Raw genomic sequence first — 26,752 nt, 5'->3', positions numbered from 1 at the left:
AGCTGTTCGGGCTCCTCCTCGCCCCCCTCCCTGCCCCCCTTCCTTCTCCCTCTTTCTCCTCCCCTCCCCCGCGGCGTCGGCGGCTGCTGCTGCTGCCGCCGCCGCCCCAGTGCATTGTGGGCGCAGTCCGTTGTTCATTTGCCATTCGACCTGGGCCGGGGCCTGCTGGGGCGGAAGGGCTGCTGCTGCTGCTGGGGCTGGCGGAGTCGGATCCATTGTGGGGGAGAGCGAGCGCTTGAGGAGAAGGAGGTGGAGGCGGCGGCCACACGGGCTAGAGAGCGCCGGGATAAGATTTCAGCCCCCCCCCCTCGCCCTTATTCCTTTTTTTTAATTACTCGGGAAGGCTGACTGGAACCTAACCGCGAAGGCTCGCTGCCTCCGTCGTCTTTACCCGTCACCGCGGTCGGTTAGGAGGGGAGGGGGGGGCGGGCGACAGTTGGGCGCGCGGCGGGAAGAGAGAGGGAGGGGGCGCGAGGGCGGTGGGTAGGCAGGCGGGCGGGGGGCGCGCGCGCGCTCGCCCGCCATGTTCGCCGAGATGAACCGCAGGACCTTGGCGTTCCGGGGGGGCGGCCTGGTCAGCGCGGCGGCCGCCGCCGCTGTTGCGGGAGGCAGCGTCCCGACGGCTAACGGGGGCGGCGGCGCGAGCGAGGCCTGGGTCCGCCAGGAGGCCGAGCAGCTGAACGGCCAGGGGGTGGAGGAGGAAGTGGAGCTGGAGACGGTGGAGTTCGATGTGCCTGAGCTGGAGGCCACGGACGCCGCCGGGAAGGACCTCCTGCTCTTGCCCACCACTCCTCCGAACTCGGTGGGCGCCGACGTGCCGGTCGCTGCCGCCCCGGTGGGCCCCATGTTCGCCGAGAGGAACCGCCGGACCTTGGCCTTCCGCGGCGGGGGCTCGGCGTCGGCGAACAATGGCTGCGAGGGGGCGGCCTGGCCACGGCGGCCGTTGAACGGGCGGGGGGCCGGCGGCGGCGGCGAGGAGGAGGACCTGGAGCTCGTGGGCGTGCTGGAGGGGAAAGACCTGGTGCAGGACGGGGGGTCGCTGAGCGACAGCAGCGAGGACGAGGAGGACGGCGAGGGGGGCAGCCTGGGCGATGGCAGCGGCGCCGAGGGCGGCAGCTGCAGCAGCAGCAGGCGGTCCGGGGGAGACGAGGCGGAGGTCAGCAGCGTGGGCGCGGGGGAGGGGGAAAGCATCCAGCACTTCCCGCTGGCGGCCCGGCCCAAGTCCCTGCTGCAGAAGCTGCACGTCTCCTTCCAGAGCGCCTGGCTCAAGGAGTTCCCGTGGCTGCAGTACTGCCAGCAGACCGGACTCGTGTCCTGTGCCTGGTGCGCCGCCGCCGCCTCCACGAACACCTCCGCGGACGGCGGCAGCAACGGCGGCGGAGGGCACGACGAGCTCTGCAAGGGCACTCGCAACTACAAGCGCGCCCTGCTTCTCAGGCACCACATCTCCACCGAGCACCGCCTCAACGAGCCTGTCACTGCTGAGCAGGTCAGTAGAATCAGGGCAGGGGGGGAGCAGTGTGTTCTACGGGGGGCGGCGGCTGATGTGGGGGTCAGGGCTGGGGGTGCATCTCTCCTTTGGGGAGTCTCGTGCGAGGCAGCGTGCCCACGTGTGCGAGCTGCTTTAAATGGATTCTCCTCTCCCCTATAGCCTGGGTTTGAGGGCACATTGTACTCTGTTCACCTTCTGTCTCCAGTAAGCAGATTATTCTGCCTTCTGTTTTCAAGCTGACTTGTCTGTTAGTTTTGTTTAGAAGCTTTACCGACTGCCACATAACCTTTTAACATTGTGAGCTGCCATAATATTTACCTTGTATAATAGCTTCCTGTATGATAATTACTTGTTTCTCCAATCTATTTCTCCAATGTAAAAGATGGGGAAGACACAAGTAAGGTTTTCCTGGCAGGCAGTAACCTCTGCAGTTGATCCCTGTGCAAATGTAAAGTGCACATTTGTCTTTGTACCACCACATAGGCCCTGGATCAAGATGCATATATGATGCTTTAACACAGAGCGCCCTATGCTTCAAAAACACAAATAACCACAGTTGGAAAAATCTGTAAATAATACTGAAATTTATTTATTGCACTATATCCCACCTTTATCTCCAAGGAGCTCAATATGATGTACATTGTTCTTTCTGTCCTCATTTAATCCCCACAACAACCCTGTGAAGTAGGTTAGGCTGAAAGGCAGTGACTGGCTCATGGTCACTTAGTGAGCTTCATGGCAGAGTGGGGATTTGAACCCTGGTCCCCCAGATCCTAGTGTAACACTGACCACTACACCACACTAGGTCTAATTGGCTGAAATGAAACTTTGAAGAGTTCTTAGAGTTTTGTGAAAGGTGTAATTTTCCCCCACACAAAGACAGCAGATAGTTTATAAATAGTTCTGAAGGATGCTTTGAGTGGCTTTCATTATCTTCAGTGCAATGGTTATGTGTAGAATATTGATGAAACCAAGTGAGTTGCGTAGAAGCTTTTGTGCAGGTTTGCAATATTACATTAGTTGTTTAGCCTACTCCAATAGGAATATTCTGTATTCCCAGATACTATCAAACTTTAGAAATTCCCTCAGCTTTCCGGATGTAAAACTGATACTGAAATTAGTTGCACATGACACTTTTGCATCTGCAAACCTGGATATAGATGATTAAATATCTACATAGTATGTTTGGTTCTACATTTATTAAAATAGTGGTGAAGTAGAATTTTTTACATTTCTAGGAATTCAGAATAGCATTTCTAGTTTCATAAAAATAATTTAAGATTGGTTAGGAGAATCAGCTAAGGGATATGTGAATGAAACAGATGCCCATGTACATCTGAATCATGCGGTCATCTGATGGTTGTGCACATTCAAAGTCCCGTTATTAGACGGGACTGGAGCTAGCTTATGGCTAGTGACTTGGCCTAAGGCAAGGGTAGGAGCCTCGGGGCCTCCAAATTTTGTTGCTCCCAGTCAGTATGACTAGTAGAATGGAAGTTAAACAGCCCAGCAATCAATGTCTGAGGGCCACAGGTCTTCCATTCCTGGCATAAGACAGCACAAGGATCTTCATAACTGAGAAACTGAAATTGGCCATGTGGAAGACAGTGTTCAAAGTTATGGCAGTTCCCCTAAAACTTGTGTGCATATTACAGAATATATGTAACCACAACACAGTCTTTTCCCACCATTCCATGTCTTGGTGTGAGTGTGCCTCTTACCTCATTTGGGTTAGTAGGGCAGTACTAGAGGGGCTGGAATGGGTATAGGGCCTGTGCATAGGCAGGCTCCAAAACATTCTCATCTGGGGGCCCCATAAATAGACTTTCACCCTAAGCATGGTAGGCCAGCACCTCCCCCCCCCCAAAAAAAATCACTGGTATGTTCTTGCCAGAACCAGTGAGTGCTGGACAGATGAGCTGCATCTGACCTTTATCAACACACTCCTGCCTCTTCTCTTCTGGACCAATTGCAATTGAAGAGGGAGCTGGGGAATGGGCAGCACATTACCTGTTGTTGACAGGTGCTGGGAATGGAGGTGGTTGTTGTGTCTGCCCCCCCTCCCCAATTGGTGGAGGGATGGGAGGGAGAAATAGAGGAAGCAATACTGGCAGTTCCTTTACAACTCCAGTCTCAGGATTAGGGCAGGGAAATCTCTGTACAGGTGCCTAGGAGGTAATTTATGAAGCAGAATGTAGACACCTCTGCTTTCCTGAGCTTGGAGCTGGAAATAAGCATTGTTTTCACTGCGTTTGTGCTTTGTTTTTGAAGGTGCTTGCCTCAGAACAGTACAATATTTGGTACTTAAGGGGCAAGGTCATAGTAATAATGATTGGCTTTGAAGGCCAGCTTAAATTTGTGACCTTCTCTATTGACTTCTGTCTTTGTGTGCTACATGTTCCTACTGCTGTTAGCATGGATAGTCACTTAGGCTTTAAGCACTATTGAATAAATGCCTTTTCAATTTTATAAACTTCTAGGTTTTCCTGCTTGAAACTTTTGTGCTGGAAAAAGGACAGTATGCCTTTCAAACACCCAGAGCTTGGTTTGGTGCTTTCTATGCACTGTGCATCTTTTCAGTCTTTTAACTATAAAATTCTTCCCTGTGATTAAAGGAAAGGAAATATTCACTGGTGGCTGTATTTGTATCAACCTGCTGAAAAACAGCTGAAAAACTGTTTCTCATATGTAGCAGTACTGATCTTAATGAATAGAGTGTTGGAGACTAGTGAAAGCAATGTGTCCTACAGAGTATGTCCTTAAACATTAGCATTTCAATAGTTAACGTATTCTAATTTCTTTATAACAGCTATTGTATTTCAGCATTGAGATAGTGGTGGGTAACAGCTGTAGTTTCAAGTTTACAGGAGTCTCAGATATGGGAAGTCATTGTTCTGATTCCTTCTAAATGACTTGAATACATTTTGCTTGGGAGATATTTTCCATAAGTCTTATATCTCTTTCTTTCTATTTGAACTTTAGTGGTTATATTTTTCCCTGTAGGTAGCATATCTGGGAAGCCTAACAAATAATTTCCCCCTCAAAGTAAAACATGAGCAGCTCCAATTAGTGTAGTTGTTGCTTTCCTTATTCCATACTTAATTATGTAAAATGCAGAAGTTTTCCTCATAGCCATGCCAGTTGGGCTGATGGGAGTTGTACTCCAAGGCATTGTGAGGGCAACAGATTGAGAAAGCTGGTTTAGAGTCATGCAGTGGAGTATATGGGGTATAATATTTTAAATAGGCACAGGAAGCTGATCTCTCTTCAGTTTAAGGATCCCGAAAATAGATGTAGGGCGTTAGTCTCCAAATCTCTTGGGCTTGTGTCTGAAGATCTGTTTGAGGATTAGGTTGTTAAGCTAATTAAAATCCTCCCGTTTGCACATCTTATATTTCACCTTGCATTTCACAGACATTTGAGGGAGCAGCAGTATAAAATAGCAATCTGAATTTTCTTGTAGAATGTATGGAATCCATTCACTTGTTTCCCTTTGTCAAATGTCTAGGTAAAAACTTTGCCTTGTCTAGAAAAGGTGATGTGTGATTATCACAAAGCACATTACAAAGAAAATTTCATTATGCTTTTTTTTAATGATGATTTTCAGTTATGAGAAGTAAGACAAGTAGGATTTCTGTTCTCTTTCCAGTGTAGCACTTGGAAAAGCGCATGGCACACTTCTGCCTGAATATGTAGGCTTTGTGCTCAGCAGGAGCTAAAGTTCTTTAACTTGAAAACTAAATGATCTTCAGCTTCTGTTACTATCATCTTTGCTTCTAAATTTCTAGTGCCTAGGGTTCATGAAGCTGTGTGTTTAGTTAGCTTAGCGTAAAGAACAGACCCAACCCCTTCCCTGTCCATGCATTGTAAACCACTTCAGAAATCAGACACACAATAACAACAATACTTGTGAAATTGCTTGGGTGAAATCCAGGGTTGCATGGATGAACTTTCCCTTCCTCCTCTCTAGCCTGCACACACAGCAGCCCTTCCTGCTCTGGAGAGTCCCCAATTCTGTATCAGTTTTGTGGGGCTGCAGGGGAGAGAAAGGGCAAGTCCTGTTGCTGTGGGCAGTATCCAGTGAAGTGGATTTCTGGCTGTGCAGGAAAACCTCCCTCTCCTTCCCTCCATGCATTCTCCAGATCTGTTCTGGAGTATTGGGGGAACTCCCAGACCAGAACACATTTGGGTGCACATGGAGAGGAGAAGGAGAGGAAGTTTCATTGCGCAGCCAGAAATTCTATGGCTAATGAAACTTTGTTGAATACCACCCTCTGTTTGCAGACTGACAATTAAATGTTAACCTTTGGGTGCACTAAACATAGCTGTGTTTTATTTATCTATTCTATTCTATTCTATTCTATTCTATTCTATTCTATTCTATTCTATTCTATTCTATTCTATTGTCATCCATCATTAAATATTTCCAGGCTGGCTTACAAAAAAACCCCTACAATATATAATATTTAAAAATGCCAGTAATTAATAAAATACAGCAAAAAACCCCAACCCCAGTTTTCTAGCCCAAATATGACTGAGTCACAAGGCTTGTTAGTGGCTGGAAAGCAGAGGTGTGGTATATTTATACCCAGTGCATTTCTAATGAAATTGCACACCTATGTTTTAATATTTTCTGTTTTTTTATGTAGATGTCTTGGCGTACATATCTGGAGAGGTGCAGTGGGGTGTAGCTATCCTGTTTAGCTGAAATTCTAGGGCTCCAGTCTTGTAATTTGTCTCTTGGAAGTAAGCACCATTGAACTTACTGGGACTTGCCTCCAAGACATGTATAGGATTGTGATGTAAATAACTGTATCACATATTAAAAAGTTAAAATGTAAACTGTAGTGGTCAACAGTGTGGTATAACTGCTAACTTCATAAATAAAAAATAGGTTTTTTAAAAATTAAAAATGTGGAAATCACAGCTGAAGACCAGCGCTGACATGAAATTATTTATATTGTTTCTATATAATTGGGTGTGAAGAAAATATTTCAAAATCTGCCATAGTTTTAAGTGTCAGCTCTTTGCTGGGAAAGAAAATAATCCCATCAGCCTTGTTGACTGTTTACCTTTTTTCTTTTTAAAACCTATGTTGACTTGAGGATTCTGAATGAAAAGGAGCATTTTGTCCTGGAGGGAAAGACTGTACTTAATATTTTTCTATAAAAAGTTGCAACCTATTCTACCAATCAGAGTTAGAAATCCGCCAGGTGCATTTTGTGACTGGAGCAGGTCTAACTGACCACGTGGAGATCTCTGGATGCCAGGTTGGCAACTGACATCTCCATCTGGCTGGCCTTTCCAGCTTTCTTAAGCAGGTAAACAGAAGAGCTTATTTATTGTATTTATATCCCACCTTTTTCTCTAAGGAGTGCATGGTTTAAACCCTCCCCCCAGTTAATCTGTACAACAACCCTGTGAGGTAGCCCTAAGAGGCTGTGACTGGCCAAAGGTCACCCAGTGAGCTTCATGACTGAGTGGGGATTTGAATCCTCAGCTCCCATGTCTTAGTCCAACACTTTAACCACCACACCCCCCTGGCTTCCTAGGGTACTACTGCTATGGGGCAGCTATATAAATTAAACAAAATGTCACTTAGAGAAGGATCTGAAATACTTTTTTGAAGCTTGAATTTGTTCTGAATTGTTTGATTTGATGTTTTAATGTGTTGTAAACTTTGAAATTTTTGCTTTAAAATATAAAGTGGTATAGAAATGAAAGCAATAATAATAATAATAATAAATTTCATTGCATGAAAAAATGGTACTTAGACATTCCATTGTGGCAACTGTAACCTAAATTTAAGGTGCCATCTGAATTTCTAACCCTGCTACCAATTACAGATTTATACCTTGCCTTTCAATTGATTAAGTTGCATAAGAAAAGAACAAATGTAGGTCAACTTGCAGAAGAAATGAATAAATATAAGTCTTCCAAAGACCATAGGATTAAGCAGTAAATGGTAGCTCAGTGGTTTTAGTTCACTGTTGATTTTGTCTGCATGTTAACCTAGTACCACTGCATTGCCAATGTGGGTATCCAGGGCACAGCCCTTCAATGGCTGAGCTCGTTTCTCTCTGGTCAGGGACAGAGGTTGGCGCTTGGAGGGGGGAGAAACTGTCATCACGCCACTCCTTGGGATGTGGAGTGCCGCAGGGTGCGATACTCTCCCCGATGCTTTTCAACATCTTTATGTGCCCCCTCGCCCAGCTTGTCCGGAGTTTTGGTTTGGGTCGCCATCACTATGCTGATGACACCCAACTCTGCCTGTTGATGGATGGCCATCCTGACTTGACCCCAGACACACTGATCAGATGTTTGGAAGCTGTGGTTGGGTGGTTACGTGGGAGCCGGTTGAACTTAAATCCTTCAAAGACAGAGGTCCTTTGGCTGGGTCGGGACGATATGGGATTGGGGGGCCAACTCCCATATCTTTCGGGGGCGCAATTAGTGCCAGGGCCCTGTTAAGAGTTTGGGTGTAATCTTCGACACCTCCCTTTCTATGGAGGCACAGGTTGCAGCTATAACAAAGGCGGCATTTTTTCATCTCCACCAAGCTAAGCAGTTGGCTCCTTACCTCTCTCACCCTGACATAGCCACTGTGATCCACGTGACGGTCACCTCCAGGCTTCATTATTGTAACTCACTCTACATGCGGCTGCCCTTGAGACAGACCCAGAAACTCCAGCGGGTGCAGAATGCCGCGGTGAGACTCCTTATGGGGTCCTCGCCCCGGAATCACATTCACCTGGTGCTATACCAGCTGCACTGGCTCCCGGTGGAGTACAGGATCAGGTTAAAGGTGCTGGTTTTAACCTTTAAAGCCCTATACAGCCTAGGACCATCATACCTACGGGACCGCATCTCCTGGTACAGTCATACCTCAGGTTGCGAACGTGATCCATGCGGGAGGCATGTTCGCAACCTGCAGCGCCACATCTGCGTACACGTGTGATGCGATTTGGCACTTCTGCGCATGTGTGTGATGTCATTTTTGCACTTAGGTGCATGCACAAGCACCGAAACCTGGAAGTAACCTGTTCTGGTACTTCCCGGTTCACCGCAGTCCACAACCTGCAGCGTTCATAACCCGAGGTATGACTGTATGTCCCATGGAGGACCTTACGGTCTTCAAATAAAAGCATCTTTGAGATCCTGGGCCACAGGGAGGTTAGGCTGGCCTCGACCAGAGCCAGGGCTTTTTTGGACATCTGGTGGAACATTCTGTCACAAGAGACTAGGGCCCTGTAGGACTTGACATCTTTCTCCAGGGCCTGTAAGACAGAGCTGTTCCGCCAGGCCTTTGGCCAAGGCACAGTCTAACCCCCTCTCTCCTTCTGTAATCCTCATAGAACCCTAACCCAATTGTTGCCATTAATTTGATTCTTAATTGATTTTAGAATGTATGTTAATTAATTGGCTGTGTGATTTTATGTACACTGTGCTATTTTTACTTGTTGTTAGCCGCTCTGAGCCCGGCTTCGGCTGGGGAGGGCGGGATACAAATAAAAATGTATTATTATTATTATTATTATTATTATTATTATTATTATTTATTTACTTACTTACTTACTTACTGCTTGCTAGATTCTTACAAAGAATTCTGGTATTGGGCTGTTTTGTGGGAACTGATCCAAGATCAGACATGAGTTGACAATTTGGGATGCCCTGAGTGGTCTTCTTGTTACTCACCATTAGGCTTGCCTGCATCTTCACTAGTTAGCATTCATTATAGTGCAGCATTAGAGCTGCAGTGTCAGTGATAGTTACTGGTAATCATAGCTTGTTGTAATACAGAGATTGAGCCAGTTTCTAATCCTATTTGGCAGTTGGGCAGCGTTCTGAGCCACTCTTACCACAAGGTATAGTACGTCCCTTTCCATGTGCAATCAAGATCTACTGCTCTTGTTGCACCCCACAAATTAGTAATTGGTAACTAAATTTCTAGAAAATACCTTTGGCACATGAGTTTTTAAAGAAGAATTGTTTAGCATGATACTGCTTTAGGATCACTTATTACAAAGTATCATAGAATTGTAGAGTTGGAGGATCATTGAGTCCAACCCCCTGCAATGCAGGAATATGCAACTGTCCCATATGAGGATAGTTCTTACATTAATAGTAACTTTTTTCAGGTGCTATATTGACACTGACATCAGGTCTTACTTGTATTTTTGTCACATGTTCTCCAATATGTATACTGAGATTTTTAAAAAAGAAATAAGGTAATCATCAAGACTTGAATGATAACAGCAAATGAATAATAAAACCACAAAATATCTATTGCTCAAGCATGGGGCACTTTGGGAACAAGCCAAAGCCAGGTTTTGGTTGCTGAATCCTGAATTAATTGTGCTCCAATTAACAAATGCATTGCTTACATTGTCATACGTTTTCAGCTGTATCCTATTCCCAGCTGTATCAAGTTATTAGATGATACAGCAGTTACTGTAACTGGGTTCACATCCCAGCCTCTGGCTTTATACCCATATATCAACATGGGTTTGTGTTGCTAGAGCAACCACCAACTTCTGGTGTGTAGAGTTGCTGCACAGGACAGATTAGGTTGAAAGTGTGCATGACAAAGGTGAAATTGATGTAGCATTTTGCAGCAACTAACAGTTGCCTTCAGGTGAGTATCAAAGGTGTATGTGTGTGCTACTGTTACTCTCTCCCCCCCCCCCCGTCCTCTTCCTTCCTAGGATACAAAGAGTTCTAGTCCCATTGCTTTTGAGGGAGTGTTAGTTGATACCCGTAATTGTGTTAACTGAGATTATTGGTTTGGTGGGCAAAGACAGTGGAATCATCTATATTTTTTCTGGGTGTGTAACTTGTGCAAGGAAGAAAGGCACCACTGACTATTAATTTGTGGGATGGAGGATGAGGGTGTTTTGGCTGAGGGTGAGAGGAACTCCACTTGTGAGGGGGCTCTGCTGTGTCAGCAAACTCTGAAACAGCCGCACCTTCAACTTTGGATCCACAGGATCAAAAGCTCCATGGATCACTTCAAGGGCTTCATCCTTGGTTACTCTAGCTTGGAGCTAGTATAGCAAAAATTAATTTAAAAACAGCAGCACATGCGCACCCTGGCTAATGTGGGTCAGCAGGGCTTTGGGTGTGCCAGTGGAACTGCTGCTCTCTACTCCTTCCTGGCTCCTTATTATAACTGCCTTGTTAATCAAGATATAAAATTGTCCTATTTATATAAATATTTCCCCTTCAATTTGTTAGATATGACTAAGGTGGCAGGCAATCTAAAAACTCAGCCCATAAATTTTGGAGGAAAGCTTGTGAAAAACCTTGGGTGCAGAGGGAACAGGGAATATATACTTGTTCACTGTGCTAGCTAGGAATGGAGAGAATAGGAGGCTGGAAAGAGATAGGAAAAAATGCTATTGATTAAGAACACCTGGGAATATTGCTCTCCCCTTTTAGTAGTTCTGTTAGCTAGCATATGTGAGAATTGCCTTGTTAGTGCAAGTGAATGAGGCTTACGAGAGGCCCATTTTGGACTCTTCTTGGTGTTCCTGATTTGAATCCATAGTTCCTGGCTTGGAAGGGAAATATTGTAGGCTGTATCATGAATGGCCAATGGACTTATGCTGGGACTAGCTAGAAGTGAAGCAGGGATGAGTAGACACTCCTCGCAGTGTGTGCTTGGCTGAGTTTTATTTCTATAGCAAAGGATTAATCACCTTATTTTGAAGTCATTGATGAAAAAACTGAGATAATGCTCATCAGATTGGCAGATGACACCAAACTTGGAGAGGTAGCTGGTGCTGTTGAATACAGAATTGGGATTCAATATGACCTTAGCAGAGTGAATGGAGAACTGGGCCCTAACCAACAATGTGAATTTCAGTAGGGACAAAAGGCAGGCAGAAGCCTAGGTCCCTTGTGGACCACAAGCTTAAGATGAGTCAACAGTGTGATACAGCAGCAAAAATAGCTAATGATATTCTAGGCTGCATCAACAGAAGTATAGAGTCCACATCAAGGCAAGTAATAGTGCCCTTTAGTCTGCCTTGGTCACACCACATCTGGAATACCATGTCCAGTTTTGGGCACCACAATTTAAGAAGGATGTTGACAAACTAGAATGTGTAGAGGAGGGCAATCAAGATGATCAAGGGTTCTGGAAACCAAGTCTTATGAGGAGCTGTTAAAGGAGTTGAGTATGTTTAGCCTGGAAAAGGGGAGACTGAGAGGAGATATGATAGCCATCTTCAAATATCTAAAGAGCTGTCACATGGTGGAAGATAGAGCAAGATTTTTTTCTCCTGCTCTGGAGGAGCAATGGCTTCAAGTTACAAGAAAGGAGATTCCAACTAAACATCAGGAAGAACATTCTGACAGTAAGAGCTGGTGGACTCCCCTTGAGAGGTTGTGGACTCCCCTTCCTTGGAGGCTTTTAAGCAGAGCTTGGATGGCCATCTGTCATGGATGCTTTAGTTGAGATTCCTGCATTGAAGGGGGTTGGACTAGATGACCCTTGGTGGTCCCTTCCAACTCATGATTCTAAGTGCAATTTTATTCTTCAGTGAGGGAACAGTGCCTGTTTCTCCTAAGCAGCTGGAAATAGCATGACGTTGTATCCTTAATATAGCTTACCTGCTTGTTATCAAAAAGGCATTTCTAATCCAGTTGGTAGTAAAGTTTACCATAGAGTCAAGAAATAATGAGTTGAAATAGTTGAGAATCCTTGATTTGTGTTGGCTGCATGACACCACTTTTTAAGTGTATGTTTTGTTGAACTGAACGATGGGGCGGCAGTGGGCTGAGCACTAAACAAAATGCTTATTTAATTGGGAAGTTAGAAATTTTTTAAAAATAGTCTTATTCATTTGAAACTTAAAACCAAAAAGTCAGTACTTAGATGCTAACTTCTTAATTTCTCCATTCTCAATTACAGGAATCTGAAGTAACATCGGAATTGGCTAATGAGAGAGATTGTGATTACAACATTAGGCCAAATGAGAACTCTTACTGCTATCAACTATTACAAGAACTAAATGAGCAGAGAAAAAAGGGCATTCTTTGTGATGTTCATATTGTAGTGAGTGGAAAGGTCTTCAGGGCTCACAAAAACATCCTGGTTGCAGGCAGCCGTTTCTTCAAGACTCTATATTGCTTTACAAACAAAGAAAGCCGTAACCAAACCACTGTTACCTACTTAGATGTTGTTGCTGTTCAGGGCTTCTCTGTCATCTTGGACTTCCTATATTCTGGCAACCTTGTGCTTACAAGCCAGAATGCAATTGAAGTAATGTCAGTGGCCAGCTACCTTCAAATGACAGAGGTTGTCCAATCCTGTCGCAATTTTATCAAAGATGCCTTAAATATAAGTATAAAATCAGAAGCCCCAGAAGCTGTCGTTGTGGATTACAATAGAAGGTCTGTTAGCAGGGATGGATTGTCTTCAAGGGATCAGAAAGTTGCTAGTTTTTGGGCCACACGAAATCTTACTAACTTGGCAAGCAGTATAAAAACTGAAAATGATGGCTACTGCATAGATGAGAGCCAATCTGAAAATTACCAAATGCATGATTGGGTCCAGGACAGCTCACCTGAAACGGCTGAAAATGAATCTCAAGGTGAGGGAAAGGTGTTCGTATGGAATGATATGAGCTCACAGGGACAATCGCTTCAAGAACCTGGAAAAGCAAGAAGGAAAAACCAGACTGCTAAAAGGTTTGTTTACAATATACCACCCAATAATGAAGAAACATTAGAAGAATGTGCAGCTACTCAATCATCGGTCCAATATCCAGAAGAAGACTTGCAGTTTATCAAAGAAGAAGCAGGTAAATACTAGTAGCATAGTTATCCTAAGCACCATGGTTTGTTATATTCATTGACTTGTCATAAATCTGTTTAGAACAACCTCTCACGTGGAGTAAAATGTGCTGTCTGGGTGTAAACTTGTTCGTCTATAACACACTTTTCCAATTTAGGCTAGTTTAATTTTAAAATTAGATTTACTTTATTGTAGCAACCGCTTTGTTCTGTGTCTTAGAAGTGATACATTTAAGGTAGGGGTGCCAAGGACTCTTAAATAATGCTTCCTTTGCTGTGCTGTTCTGAGACACTCGAGCCTTTTATAAGTAAAAGTGGGAATGGCAGTTGGTTTTATAATTTGATTTAAAATGGGCCAACCCTTAAAGGGAGATGGTGGGGCAATCTGACTTTTCAGTGCCACAAAAGGTGTAGATGTTGTTTGCTTCTGAAAGGCTTCTTCCTTTCATAGTTGCCCACTGCTTCAGCGTTCTTAAGTCACATAGGTAATTATTTTATATTGGTTATTAAATTTGTTTTTCCAAGATCACATATTTAAGGAGAAATTACTGGATAGGCATCTTAACACCATTTCTGTGTTTTAAATTATAATAATGGTGAAGATTTTGACTTAATGACATGACCAAGATTGTGGCTGCGGGAATTTTAAATGTTCTAGCTTTCCAGTCCTATTGTGTTTGCACTTTGTTCTGAATAGGCTACTATTTCATCATAGGGGTTCCTGGCATTATAGCTTCTGACAGGGTTCACATTACCACCAAAGACCTTTTTATCTGTTGGGGTGCGGCAGGCTTTTTCTTAAATATATATTTTTCATTTTTTCGCCAATTAGAACCAGCTTCTAAGAAGTAACTTTTGGCTCATGTTAGCACGTTCATTGATTTGGTGTACATTTCTGCATTAGACCAGTTACTTCCATGTCCAGCAGAAGATGGAAGAGTCTGAAACACTCAGGAGTACATTGTTTTATATAACAATTATCAGGAAGCATTTGGAGCAGTGGAGTAGAAAAATTTGTAGAAAAGTTTCCTGTATCTTTTTCTCATGGAAAAGGTTCTGTGTTATAAATTCATTAGTAACATTGATTGTCTGTCAGTTGCAAGTCCAGTACAGTGGTACCTTGGTTCTCGAACTTAATTCATTCTGGGAGTCCATTCGATTCCCAAAACTGTTCGAAAACAAAGCCGCAGCTTCCAATTGGCTGCAGGAGCTTCCTGCACTCAAGTGGAAGCCACGTCTGACATTCGGTTTCTGAAAAACATTCGCAAACCAGAACACTTACAGGTTTATGGCATTGGGAGCCAAGCTTTTCGAGTACCAAGGTACCACTGTATTAGGCAAGCTCCCCAGTTCAACATTAAACATGCTAAATTAGAATAATTCTCTAGGGACAGAGTGGGGAACCTTGGGCCACAGGGACAAATGCAGCCTTCCAGGTCTCTGTATGTAGCTCTTGAGTCTGCCCAGCCACACCCCTCATTCACCCTGCTTCCCACCTTCTTTAAGTGTTCTTGCCTAGCTTGCATGAGTCCTTGCACTCTGATAATACTTCTTCCTTGTCTGGATGGAGGATATGTGAGTGTGTTGAAACTAGCCTATTAGCCATCTGATAATGATCTCTAGAGCGCATATGAAATCTTCCCTGAGCCAGGTTTTTCTGTCTTAGAAAGAGCTTTTAAGGCAAAGCTTTCCAAACTGTCCTGAAACGTTAAGTGTGTTGGCTGCACTGTCATGCAAATGCTCCCCGCCCTCCTCCTCGGGCTGGAAAGGGGTTAGTTAACCTCCACTTTGCTAGTACCACTGAATTACTGTGTTACAAAATGATGCATGTCTACATTGTGTGTCACCAACGTAAAAGGTTTGGAAAGTTCTGTTTTAAGACCTCTTCCTTGCTTACTGGGCTCTGAGAAGGTCTCACACAGGTAGCGATGGTCATGTGGAGGCAGTTCTGGGGTCGTTCTGGCTGTAGGCGATTTTGGCTTTTCATGCAGTTCCTGGAACCTACCCCCCATGCAAATTGTGAGTCATCTGTACAACACATTTGCTCATATAGTGCTTCTCAGTACACACTCAAAATATTTACTCTTGCTAAATCCTAGGTTGACTTGCTGACTTAACTGCGTGAGTATATGTTCAGGCCACGATACAAACAGTCCTCAAGAATGAGACTACATTCTTCTGTCCCCTTTACATTGGAGTATGACCTATCGGAATAGTCTATCAGAATATCAGTATCTATTTGTATAGTATCTGTCAGTAGCTATTTGTAGTATTGCAACAAACCAATGTTTATTTTGCATGCCTGCAAAACAAAGATGCATTGCCTGCAAAATTAAGATAAAATTAAATCTATCTGTTTTAAATTTTGTTATTCAGGCTGATGAAATATTCATAGCCAGAAGGGTTCAGTCGGGTTTTTAGTGGACAGGCATTTGATACCCTACCCATTTTCTATGGCTATTACATGCTGACTTATTTATTCAGACTAAATGTGTGCTAATTTTTTAACTTTTTTTTTGCAAACTTTTGCTTCTCTTGTTCTGAAAATTGCAAAGCTCATGCAGCTGTGCCTTGAGTGTTCTGTGCATTTAAATGTTTAAATCATTTTCATTTAAGGGATTCTGTGAGAAAATTAAGCAATTGACATGTAAGATTACTTTCCAAGTTGCTATTACTTTTAACTCGAATAATCCATGGTCTTGTACTTTCTTGTTCAGAGATTAGCTTAATATGCAACATCCCATGGTAATATCGGTACCATCATTCTTTCCGTGGTATCTGTCCTTAGGGTAGGTTAAAACATTTATAGATTCCAGAACACATCAAAAATCTATGAGAAGATTTAAACATTTTTACCCACTGGGCCTGCAAACATTTGCATATCGCCACCAATAGTGACCATAAACTGAATTCTATCAGTGACCACACCTACTGAGGAAAATAACGCCTACTAATCCAGATTTCCAGCATGAAATATGGAGGTGTAGGTTTTTTAAAAAAATAATAATAATATGTTGAGCACAGGAGACAACTGGTATTTAGAGGAGGAATGGGATCTTGTGTCTCATTCTGCTTTGGAGAAAGTCTGAAACAGTTTCTTCTACTTTTAGTCTTTGTATCTGGTGCAAAATGCGAGAGTATTCAGGCAATGACCATTCTACGCTTGTTCAGTGCACACATGCATTGCTGCAACCCAGGAATGGCTGGGCAAAGGGGTGGGGTGAGGGGGGGGGCTTACGTGTGGGGGGGCCAGGAACTCAACCCCTGTACAAATTGGGGGTTGTCTGTAATTTGTTTTGTTACAAGTGTTTGGTAGCAGTAAGAGAATTGCATTCCATCAGACTTTCTACATATCTTAGCACACAGAGAGAAGAATTCTTTAGAAGAAGGGAAACAGCAGCATCTCATTTTATATGTGAGAAACCCGCACATTTTTTTCCGAAGAAAAATTGGCAGGACAGTGCTGACCTGAAAGCAAGGACTGATCCACAGCTAAAATTTCCGGACACCTACTTTTTCTGGTGTTTCTAAACAGGGATGACCTCTTATTAAGCCCTGGCTGGATAATTCCTACTAAGATGTATTTTTGTATGAAAACTAATACATAAATTGGAATCTAATTCTGTGGTGGAGAGATGGCAGGGTCAAACCTATGCCAGCTATAGATTTGTGTGGAGATAATGTTGAAGGATGGGTTAAATGATATGAAGACTTGGAATATTTGGACTGTTGGCCTGATACCAGCTGCTGGTGCGTTAGTGCCGTGTTTATGGCTAGGAATGGATCATCTTGCTAACTTGGGCTGCATTGCCGACACTTGTTCTGTGTAAGACTACTGAAACCTATATTGGCTAGTTCCTGTTTGGATAAATATTCAGTGCTTAGCAAGGATGTGATGATTGTGGTTGCTGTGATATGCAGGATACAGTTTTGTGAAGTTGGCTTTCAGTTTCAAATGAATTTTATTTTTCTAGGGATCACAATTAGAATGGAGACTCTGTTACTGATTTGTTCAGTTTGCTGCCTAACAGGCTTCTTGGCTAAATTGTTGAAGGCCTTTGTTGAAAGCCTCAGTGATTTCAATATGATATAGAGGATTTCATCAGGCTTAGATTGAATCTCAAAGACTTGATGCCTGCCTGCCATAGCAAACGAGTGTAGTGTTGCATATTGCTGAGTTTGTATTGGATTTTCCATTCATTTATATAAATGGGGGAGTGTCTGGGGAGACAGGGATGTAAGAATAATGCCTTTGTTATAGACAGAATGCTACTCGGTCAAGATTTGCATCTTGGACACAATTTCCCTCCCGATTGTTGTGGCCATCCTACCTTGGAAACTTATTGTCCTAAGGAGTTTCTGTTAGCTTTTATAAACAATTTTTTGTGGCCTTGTAGCTCATCTGGTAAGCCTGTGGGACAGTGTATTTGTTGTGGGATATTGACATGATTGCATGGAGATGCTTTCTCCTACATTTGCAGATCCAGGCAGCCCACTGGCTTACAAGATGCATACTCATAGTGAAGCAACGTAGGTGACAACTAGCGTGCAAACTGCAGGTCATGCACTCCAAAGAGCCAATTTGAAGACCTGTGGTTTCTTAATTGCAAGACAATAAAATTCCGTATATACTCGAGTATAAGCTGACTTTTTCAGCACATTTTTTATGCTGAAAAAGCCCCCCTCGACTTATACTTGAGTGAGGGTCCTTTCAGGTTGCTTGTTCTTCCTCCACCGCTGCCACCACCACCAGGTTTGTGGTGTGGTGAACCGGCTTATATGCGAGTCAATAGGTTTTTCCAGTTTTTTGTGCTAAAATTAGGTGCCTCGGCTTATATTTGGGTCGGCTTATACTCGAGTATATACAGTAAGTATTTCTGTTACTGTTGTGGCAGCAAAGTACCATCTGCTGTAGCTCTTTTAATTATTAAAGAATTGTTGCATCAGTCTTGGAAAGGCTAAAATAAATATATTTCAAGTTGGCAGAAACTTTTGATTATACTGTTTGGGTATAATCTAGACTTGCAGTGTTAATCATTTTTAAAAGTTTAATCAACTAAAAGTGCCTTAATGAATCAGCAGCAGATTTTTTCAAAAATATAAGTACTTATAAAAGCTTTGGATGGCAAGCACCATCTTTAAGAGGCATTATTCCTTCTCAAGGCCAAACTGCATGTGGCATTAACTCTGAGAATGCAATAATATGAACATTTTTAATATATAAAAAAGTACACTGCTGCAGTAGAGCCTGAGCAGTATTAAGCCATTGAAATTGGTGAACCTAAGACTAAAGTATTGATTTAAGTGGGTCTACTCTTTTAACAGTATTTTCCCACTTGATTTGGTTTACCATTGAATAGAAGTATACTTTATTGTAGTCAATTGTAGTCCCCAGACCAGCACCTCAGGATCCTCATGCATGATTGCCATTGGAATGATGTTGCCAGGATGAAAGGGTTAAAATATAGTTGTTACTTACTACTACTATGTCTTTATGTCCATACTATAAAGGAAGCCGAGGGCAGGTAAAAATCATCCCAGGGTAGCTAACAATGACAGTTAGAAGCTTAGATTGCAGATAGAAATAGCCAAGGAAAGCAAAGCTAATCCATTATACAGTATTGAATGTTCCTGGAACAGTCCTCAGTTGCCACAGACAGTGGAAATCAAACTTGGGACTTTGACTTGTAGAGCATTAGCTTTACCATAGAATTATGCTTTCTGCTCAAGATCTTACTTGTACTGGCCAATAAGTCAAGTAGGTGTGCCTGTGGGAGTAAGAGGATTTCATATATGGTAAGACTTTTATTGACACTTACTAGTAGCAATCAGTGTTAGAAACTGAGATATGAAAGCTAGGAGCTAAATGGCACCTTAAATCTAGGTTATGGGCGCCATAACAGTGTCTCGGCGCACTTTTTTATAACAAGAATGCAAAGCTGAAAATGAATGAACTGCAGATAAAGTCTTATGTTCATTTTTCACATGGTCTAGTCCTCCTCTGAAGACTGCAAAAAACAAAGCCATACTTCCCCTACCCACCCCCCTAATATTCTTATGAGGGTCCCTTCTCCAGTCTTCAGGGAGTGGCTGGAAGTGGGAGGCAGAAAAAGGTCCTCCTTTCTTTCCAGCAGTGGCAGTTTCAGTCTGACATCTTAGATGCAGTACTGCACCCAGAGCTCAGAAACTGCTAACATTAATGAAATTCTGTGTCACAAACTGTGCTAGAGAACAGTGGGAGTTTTGAACGCTGGTGGCAGTATGTTAGGGCAGCAGCTTATGGAGAGAAGATGCTCCCATGCTGTTGTAGTCTGCTGCATCCTGATTGGTTCTAGGTACATTGACTTCTGAGAGCATTGTGGGAAGTTTACAGTAGCTTGTGGTGAGGGAAGGTATTTACTATAGTGATATTGCTTGGGCTGCAGTTAATGCGGTTAGATCCTGAAATGCAGCTCATTGGGCTGTGCACAAATGACTTCTGAATGCTCAAGTGCACCCCCTTCCCCATTGCAGTCTTTCTCCCCATTGTGCGTTTGCTTTGCACATTGTGTACAACTGTTTTAGTAGGTGTGGCTGTTTAGGTCCAAGTTCATCTGTGGAGGCTGAGTTTCACTTATCTCCCAGGATGAATTAGTTTCAGTTGCAGATCTACTGTTTGTTTACTGTTTGGATTTTCTCTTGAATGTGGTAGGTTGGAATGACTATTGAGCAGTTTTATTCAATAGTGTGCCTGTAATGTAAAACCACAAGTGCTTAGTGTGGTGAGGACTTCAGGAGAGAGTCTCTGTTGTTCTTGCCATATTTTAGATCCTTTTTGATAGCACCTCTTCTGCTACCAGCTTTGGGGAAGAAATGTTGGGTAAATGCAGGTCCTTCCGAAACTGTTACTACTTCCTCACTTGCTACAATTTGTATGAGTCTTTATTTTATTTGATTGCCTGTATGCAACCTGGCATGCCTTTGGGAGGAAGATCAGCATGAAAACATAACAAATGAAAAGCTATAGGGAGTTCTTTGTCCTTGCAACCCTACCATAAAAAATGGATTGTGGAAAGTCACTTTGTTTTTGTTTTGCATTAATCTGTGCTTGCCTGCCACAATATTGTGCCAGTACAGGATGTCAGGTTGTTCCTCTGAGCGGGTAAAGAAATCTGTCTAGCCAGTGACAGTGATGTACAGTTTGTTTCACTACCCATCCACCTTCACCTGTTGCAGGGTTTGTACTCAGGCTTAGCTAAATGCCAGTGCATGACCACTGTGCCTGTGCAGCAGTATACAAGTCTCACTACTTCACAGTGGCTTCTGCCAAAGATAGAATTTTTAAAAAAATGTCTGCATTCTTTACAGGCTACTGTATAGATAAAGCAATCATGTGTACTTAATATTTTTTATATAATTTCCCCCTATAACATCTTTCAACAGGTACCTCAAATGATTTCAAGTTTGGAATGTTTCCGGGTATCTCAAGTGATTTCAAGTTTGGATTGTTACCAGGTTCTTCAAACGATTTCAAGTATGGCTTGTTACCTGAATCCTGGCCAAAAGAAACCTGGGAAAATGGCAAGTATTAAGTATCTATGCGATTAATCTTCTTATATTTGTGATTTCTAACTTTCACCAGGAAGCAAAATAACTGTCTTACTATTAGCTTTCTCATAAACTATTTGCTCATAGACAGTATCTATGGTACTTGGGAACTTTTTTCTGTCTGTTGATGAACTACAATGGTGCTTTAATTTTGTTCTCCATTTGAAGTCACTAGGTGGCACTGGTGACCACCAGCTCTGAAATACGGTCTCTCACAATAAAATTTGGAAGTAGTCACTGCTTGCAGAAACAGCTAACACTTGCAGTTAATAATTGATTAATAGTGAAAGAGCAGATAGAGATGGCTAGTGGTGAGTAAAAAGGTTTCAGTCTCTGCCCAGACAAGTGAGACAGTGGGGATGCAGATCTCCCCTTGCTTATAGGATCTGAGATGGAGCAATGGTGAGCTTGGAGACTACATGCCTGTGTGTTGTGTCCCTATGTATGTGGTATGCATGTGTAATGCTGCTCTCAGGCTGAGAAGGGTCAGCCATGCCTGATACACATATTCCATTCAGTTTTTAGGAAGATGCAGGTAAAGTCCAAGGGAAGAGCATTGCATTGGCACTCTTTCGTCTGATATGCAAACCAGAACTAAAACAGGGTCAACAGATATTATTAAGTCTCCAAGTTAATAGAATTGTAGAATTGGAAGTGACCCTGAGGGTCATCTAGTCCAACCCCTTGCAAGGCAGGAATCTTGGCTAAAGCATCCATGACAGATGGCCATGCAATATTTGCTTAAAAACTTCCAAGGAAGGAGAATCCACAACCTCTGGAAGGAGTCTGTTCCACTGCCGAACAGCTCTTACTGTCAGAAAGTTCTTCCTGATGTTTAGTTGGAATCTCCTTTCTTGTAACTTTAAGCCATTAGTTCCAGTGCAGGAGAAAACCTGCTTGTTCACTCTTGTGACAGCTCTTGAGATATTTGAAGATGGCTATCATATCTCCTCCCAGTCTCTTTTTCCAGGCTAAACATACCCAACTCCTTCAACCGCTCCTCATAAGGTTTGGTTTCCAGAACTCTTGATCATCTTGATTGCCCTCCTCTGCACATTCTAGTTTGTCAACATCCTTCTTAAATTGTGGTGCCCAGAACTGGACACAGTATTCCAGGTGTGGTGTGACCAAGGCAGAATAAAGTGGCACTATTACTTGCCTTGATCTGGACTCTATACTTCTGTTGATGCAGCCCAGAATAGCATTAGGGGTTTTTTGCTGCTGCATCACACTGTTGACGTTAAGCTTGTGGTCCACTGTAAGCTTGTGGTCCACCAAAACCCCTAGATCCTTTTCACATGTACTGCTAGTAAGCCATGTGTCACCCACTTTATATTTGTGCACCTGGTTGTTCCTGCCTAAGTGCAGAACCTTACGTTTGTCCCTACTGAAATTCATTTTGTTAGTTTCTGCCCAGTTCTCCAATCTGTTGTCATCTTGATTCTGTCTTCAGCAGCATTAGCTACTCCTCCGAGTTTGGTGTCATCTGCAAATTTGATGAGCATCCTTTCAATTCCTTCGTCCGAGTCATTTATAAAGATGTTGAACAACAACAGGCCCAGGACAGAACCCCGTGACACCTCACTTGCCCTTTTTTTCCAGGTTCATAAGGAATCATTAATGAGCACTCTTTGGGTTCAGTCTGTCAACCAGCTAGAAATCGGCTTAACAGCCCATTTTACCTTGATATTCTGTGCAAGAACATTATGGGGGCTTTGTCAGAAATCAAGATATACTATGTCCAAAGCATTACCTTGATCCTTCAAGCCTGTAACTCTCTGTATAAGAAAAAGAAATGAGACTCATACTTACTCTTAGTAATCAAGTTGGATAAACTCCATCTCCAGTGTCACTGAGGCACCAAAAAACAAGTGTTGTTATTGCATCCAGAATTGATGGTGGACAAAGAGAGCCTGAAGTGTGAAACTCTTCTATTTAGAGAAGGGGGAAGAGGAGAAGAAGCCAGAGAGCTCCAGAGAAACCCAACTTTTTACCTAAGGGTAGATATTCAGGCTGAATTTGAGATGGTTCTCTTCTCTGGATAGGTCTTGAAGATTTTTGACCTTGCCTTCTGACTTACTCCTTTCCCATCTGCTCTCTTACAGGAATAGTGATAATAATAACCAACTACAAAAGATTTCAGTAACATCTGCATATTGGTCATGAAGCACTTTTTGTGTGTTGCTATATTATCAGTTGATATTTGTATGGTCACCATGTCTTTTTTCTCGTATATGATTCTTCTGCGTTTATAGGGCTGTCTTCAACAAGATGTACTCTGGGAACAATCAGTGGACATGACTGACTGCTGAGTGTCAAATTGCTACTTATTAAATTTGTTTGTGCTTGGATTTTTAGGTGACTCTTCTTTAATCATGAACAAACTGAAGTGTCCACACTGTAACTACGTAGCCAAATACAGAAGAACACTAAAGAGACATTTGCTCATTCATACAGGAGTGAGATCTTTCAGCTGTGACATTTGTGGAAAGCTATTTACCCGTAGAGAGCATGTAAAAAGGCATTCCTTGGTATGTAACAGCTTTAAATTACTATAGTGAACTGTTGAGGAGAGCTTGGTGTGGTGGATAATAATTTTTCCTTGTCTATAATTCTTCAATCTAATGTGTTTAACAGTGTAATCCTAACGATATCTGCTCAAAAGCAAGTCCTGTTGAATTCAGTGGGGCTTACTCCCCAGTAAATGGGGTTAGGCTTGCAGACTTCTGCCAAATTCACGCACAGTTGTAACATTCACTTTCTGGGACCTTGAACTTTCAGGTCATTACCCTGTCATAATGTTTTAGAGAGTAGTGTCATAGGATTGTCATGCAGGGTTGGGGAGAGGGAATTGTCTTTCTTTCTCTGCAGCTCTGGGGCTGGAAGGAAGGCTCAGGCTTGTGTTACTTGTCTGATTTTTTAATTACTTGTATTTCCAGCAAGTTGCTTTCTGGTTTTGACACTGTTCTAAATCACTGCCCAGGAATAGCGTAGTTAAACATAAACTCTGGATTCAGTAAGGAATAGAAGTGTTTTCGTAGTTTAAGTTAGGTATCTAGTATAACAATGTCAATAGCTATTGTAGTTATAGAGGCGGCTCTCAGCTTACATGGGAGTTACATTGCGGGGATGGTACGCAAAGCCAAAATTATGTACTGTCAAGGCACATTGGGTTCAAAGGTGGGTGAGATTGCCAAAGGCTTTTCCCCATAAACCAACCCCCTTTTAATTTTTTTTTTAATTGTCAGGCACTTACAAGCTAAATGCTTGAATGTTAAATGCATGTAAGTTGTGAGTTAACTACTACAGAAACACTGGTGTATTTCTGACGTCTTGTGAAATTCAGTATTTTGGGTCAACTGTTAATAGTTCGAGTTTATGCTTTGAAAGAGTTAATACAAAATGTGTGCAACTATAATTTGGATTAATAGCAGTGGTCAAAGCAAATTGTGATTGATATGAAACATAAGTGACTTATTGACACTGATTCCTCTCGTGCAGGTTCACAAAAAGGATAAAAAGTACAAATGTATGGTGTGTAAGAAGATTTTCATGCTAGCAGCCAGTGTTGGAATAAGACATGGATCTCGACGTTACGGTGTTTGCGTTGACTGTGCAGATAAATCTCAACCAGGAGGGCAAGAAGGAGTAGACCAGGTACAGGACACAGATTTTCCTAGAGATGAAGAGTTTGAAGAAAATGAAGTGGGGGAGGCTGACGAAGAGCTGCCTGATGATGTAGAAGAACAGAACGACCAGACTCGATGGGATGAATCTGGGGAAGTCTCTGTGCCTTTAGAAGACTGAGGTGGCTTGATCTTCTTAAGATGCTTTATTTGGACGTCACATGGATTGACCATGTTGAATTTTTGGACTGAAGGCTTGGAAACATGGTACAGGCTGGATGGAAGTTATGTTGCTGTGAAAATCGTAGGGTCAAAGCCTTATAGCAAAAAAAGGATTATTAATTTTTTAAAGATATTTGCACAGGACTGTAAAGCATACAGCCATTTGGTTGAATTATAGAGTCCTCACATCTACAGTCAATTATCAAAAGAAATGTATTTTTTATTATTTATAGGATATAGCTATTTGGGTCCTAATCAAGCATAGTAATAACTGTGCTTGTGTTACACATCCATGTGTTCTTTAACACGAATGAAGCAAATTGCAATCTTTGGAGTTGACTCCATTGAGATTCCAATCATAGTTTGTGAACAAAATGCAGCTAATTTGGGCTAGCGGCTCATGTTTCCTGAAAGGGGATTTTGCTGCACCTCCCTTGCCTTCCCCTCAATGGTTTAAATATCAGCATCTTGATGACATGAAGCTAAGTCTTTTAGTTTTGTCAGGATGTGGTTTAGCTGACAAGTCCTGGAGAACTTAATCATTGATATTTAATTTACTGACTTTCTGGTTTTTGATATCTTGAGTTTGCATAAAGCTACTTTTCACCAAAAATACAATAATGACTTAAAGCTACAAGGAGGATTGTGATTGGAATGAAGTAAATTTCTCCTTGTCACTTAAATAACTTTATGTTAGACACTTTCTGGCATGGCTACCCATGTTTTAATTTATGTTTTCTTAGCACTATTCCTATTGGCTATCATTTTTATTCACTACTGTATACCTCAGTCCATCACAAAGCATAGAGTCCTAGAATCTGAGGAGTGTCACAGAAGTAAATGTAATTGGCTTTTTTTTTTTTGTTTAAATAGTTCAACCCAATTTGTCTGCTTTTGTCTATTTTTGTTATGTGGAAAATTAGACATGAGGCTGTCATTTTTCTTTTTTTGTGCCCCATTGCTCTTCATTAAAGTGAACACAAAATGAACTTTTGCTTCTCTCCTATTTTGGGGGTTCTTTTATATACCAAACTACATTTTAATTGGCAGCTTAATTTGCTGGAACTTTTTTTTAAAAAAAAATTGGTATTTGTTAGTATAACTGCTAGAGCTATTTATCCCCAATGCTCTTTGCTTCTGTTTTTGGATGAGATATTGAAACTTGAATTTTTGTAGCCATAAATCTTTTCTAAACTTGTTATATTGTACCAATGATTTCAGGCCTTTTTCTGAGGGAAGGGAGGGTATTGCACCTTTTTATGCTTAGAATTCTCAATTTCAACTAGCCTGAATGCAAGTGAGCTACCTGAATGCTACCTGCATTCAATATATTTCTATGTCACAATGAATAAATATGCACAGCATTTACCATAACACATAGCTAGGCCAGTGTGATAGTACTGTATTATATAAGTTGAGGGGTCACCATATTTGAGTTTAACTTTAAAATGAGTATATTTTCCTATTTTATATCTGATAACTAAATTATGGTAGTTGTGTGGTAAACTTAATTGCTTTGACAGATGGAATCTTAATGGTGCTCCATCTGATTGAAGTAGATATATATATATATATATATTTAAAGAGACGGCTTTATTATCCCTTCTTTCAATACAACAATGGCTTAATGTTAGACACTGTTTCTGCAGGATGAAACAGAGATTATATGGGTATTAAAATGTATAACCTTTTCTATCCAAAACCTTCATTGGTAGAATCCACATCACTGTAAACCTGACAGATGGGTAGCTCTTGCGTTTTACTTTTAAAAAACTGAATACATCTTATTCTCGTTCTAGACTGAAATGAGTAATGTGTAATTCTGGTGGGGTCCAAAGTAGAAAATAGTGGGCAAAGATAATATGAATGGGAAGTATTTTAAACGTTAAGTAAATGTTCTGCTCTGTGAATATGTAAGTTATAGTATAAAGATTCTTCCTCCCCATTTATTCCCCTTAAAATAGTTTACAATTGGTAGATCTATATATATATAAAAAGATATATATATATATATATATCCAAAATC

At 42.1% G+C, this 26,752-nt stretch overlaps 2 protein-coding genes across 2 annotated transcripts in view; both read left to right on the top strand.

Annotated features, from left to right (window-relative positions):
- The window catches only part of LOC310713404 (myelin P2 protein-like), a 489,621-nt gene that overhangs the window by 111,023 nt on the left and 351,846 nt on the right, over nucleotides 1-26,752 (top strand). The gene's annotated exons all lie outside the window — the stretch shown is intronic.
- ZBTB10 (zinc finger and BTB domain containing 10) lies at nucleotides 509-25,715 on the top strand. The gene is made up of 5 exons (XM_083517240.1): nucleotides 509-1,489; nucleotides 12,408-13,299; nucleotides 20,714-20,851; nucleotides 23,237-23,409; nucleotides 24,380-25,715. The coding sequence occupies exons 1-5, from the start codon at nucleotides 524-526 to the stop codon at nucleotides 24,683-24,685; spliced, it is 2,475 nt and encodes an 824-aa protein (XP_083373366.1). The 5' UTR covers nucleotides 509-523; the 3' UTR covers nucleotides 24,686-25,715.

The sequence above is a fragment of the Podarcis liolepis genome, assembly GCF_965112155.1.
Source record: "Podarcis liolepis genome assembly, chromosome: 8".
NCBI lineage: Eukaryota > Metazoa > Chordata > Lepidosauria > Squamata > Lacertidae > Podarcis > Podarcis liolepis.
This window is presented reverse-complemented; position numbering and strand designations above follow the sequence as displayed.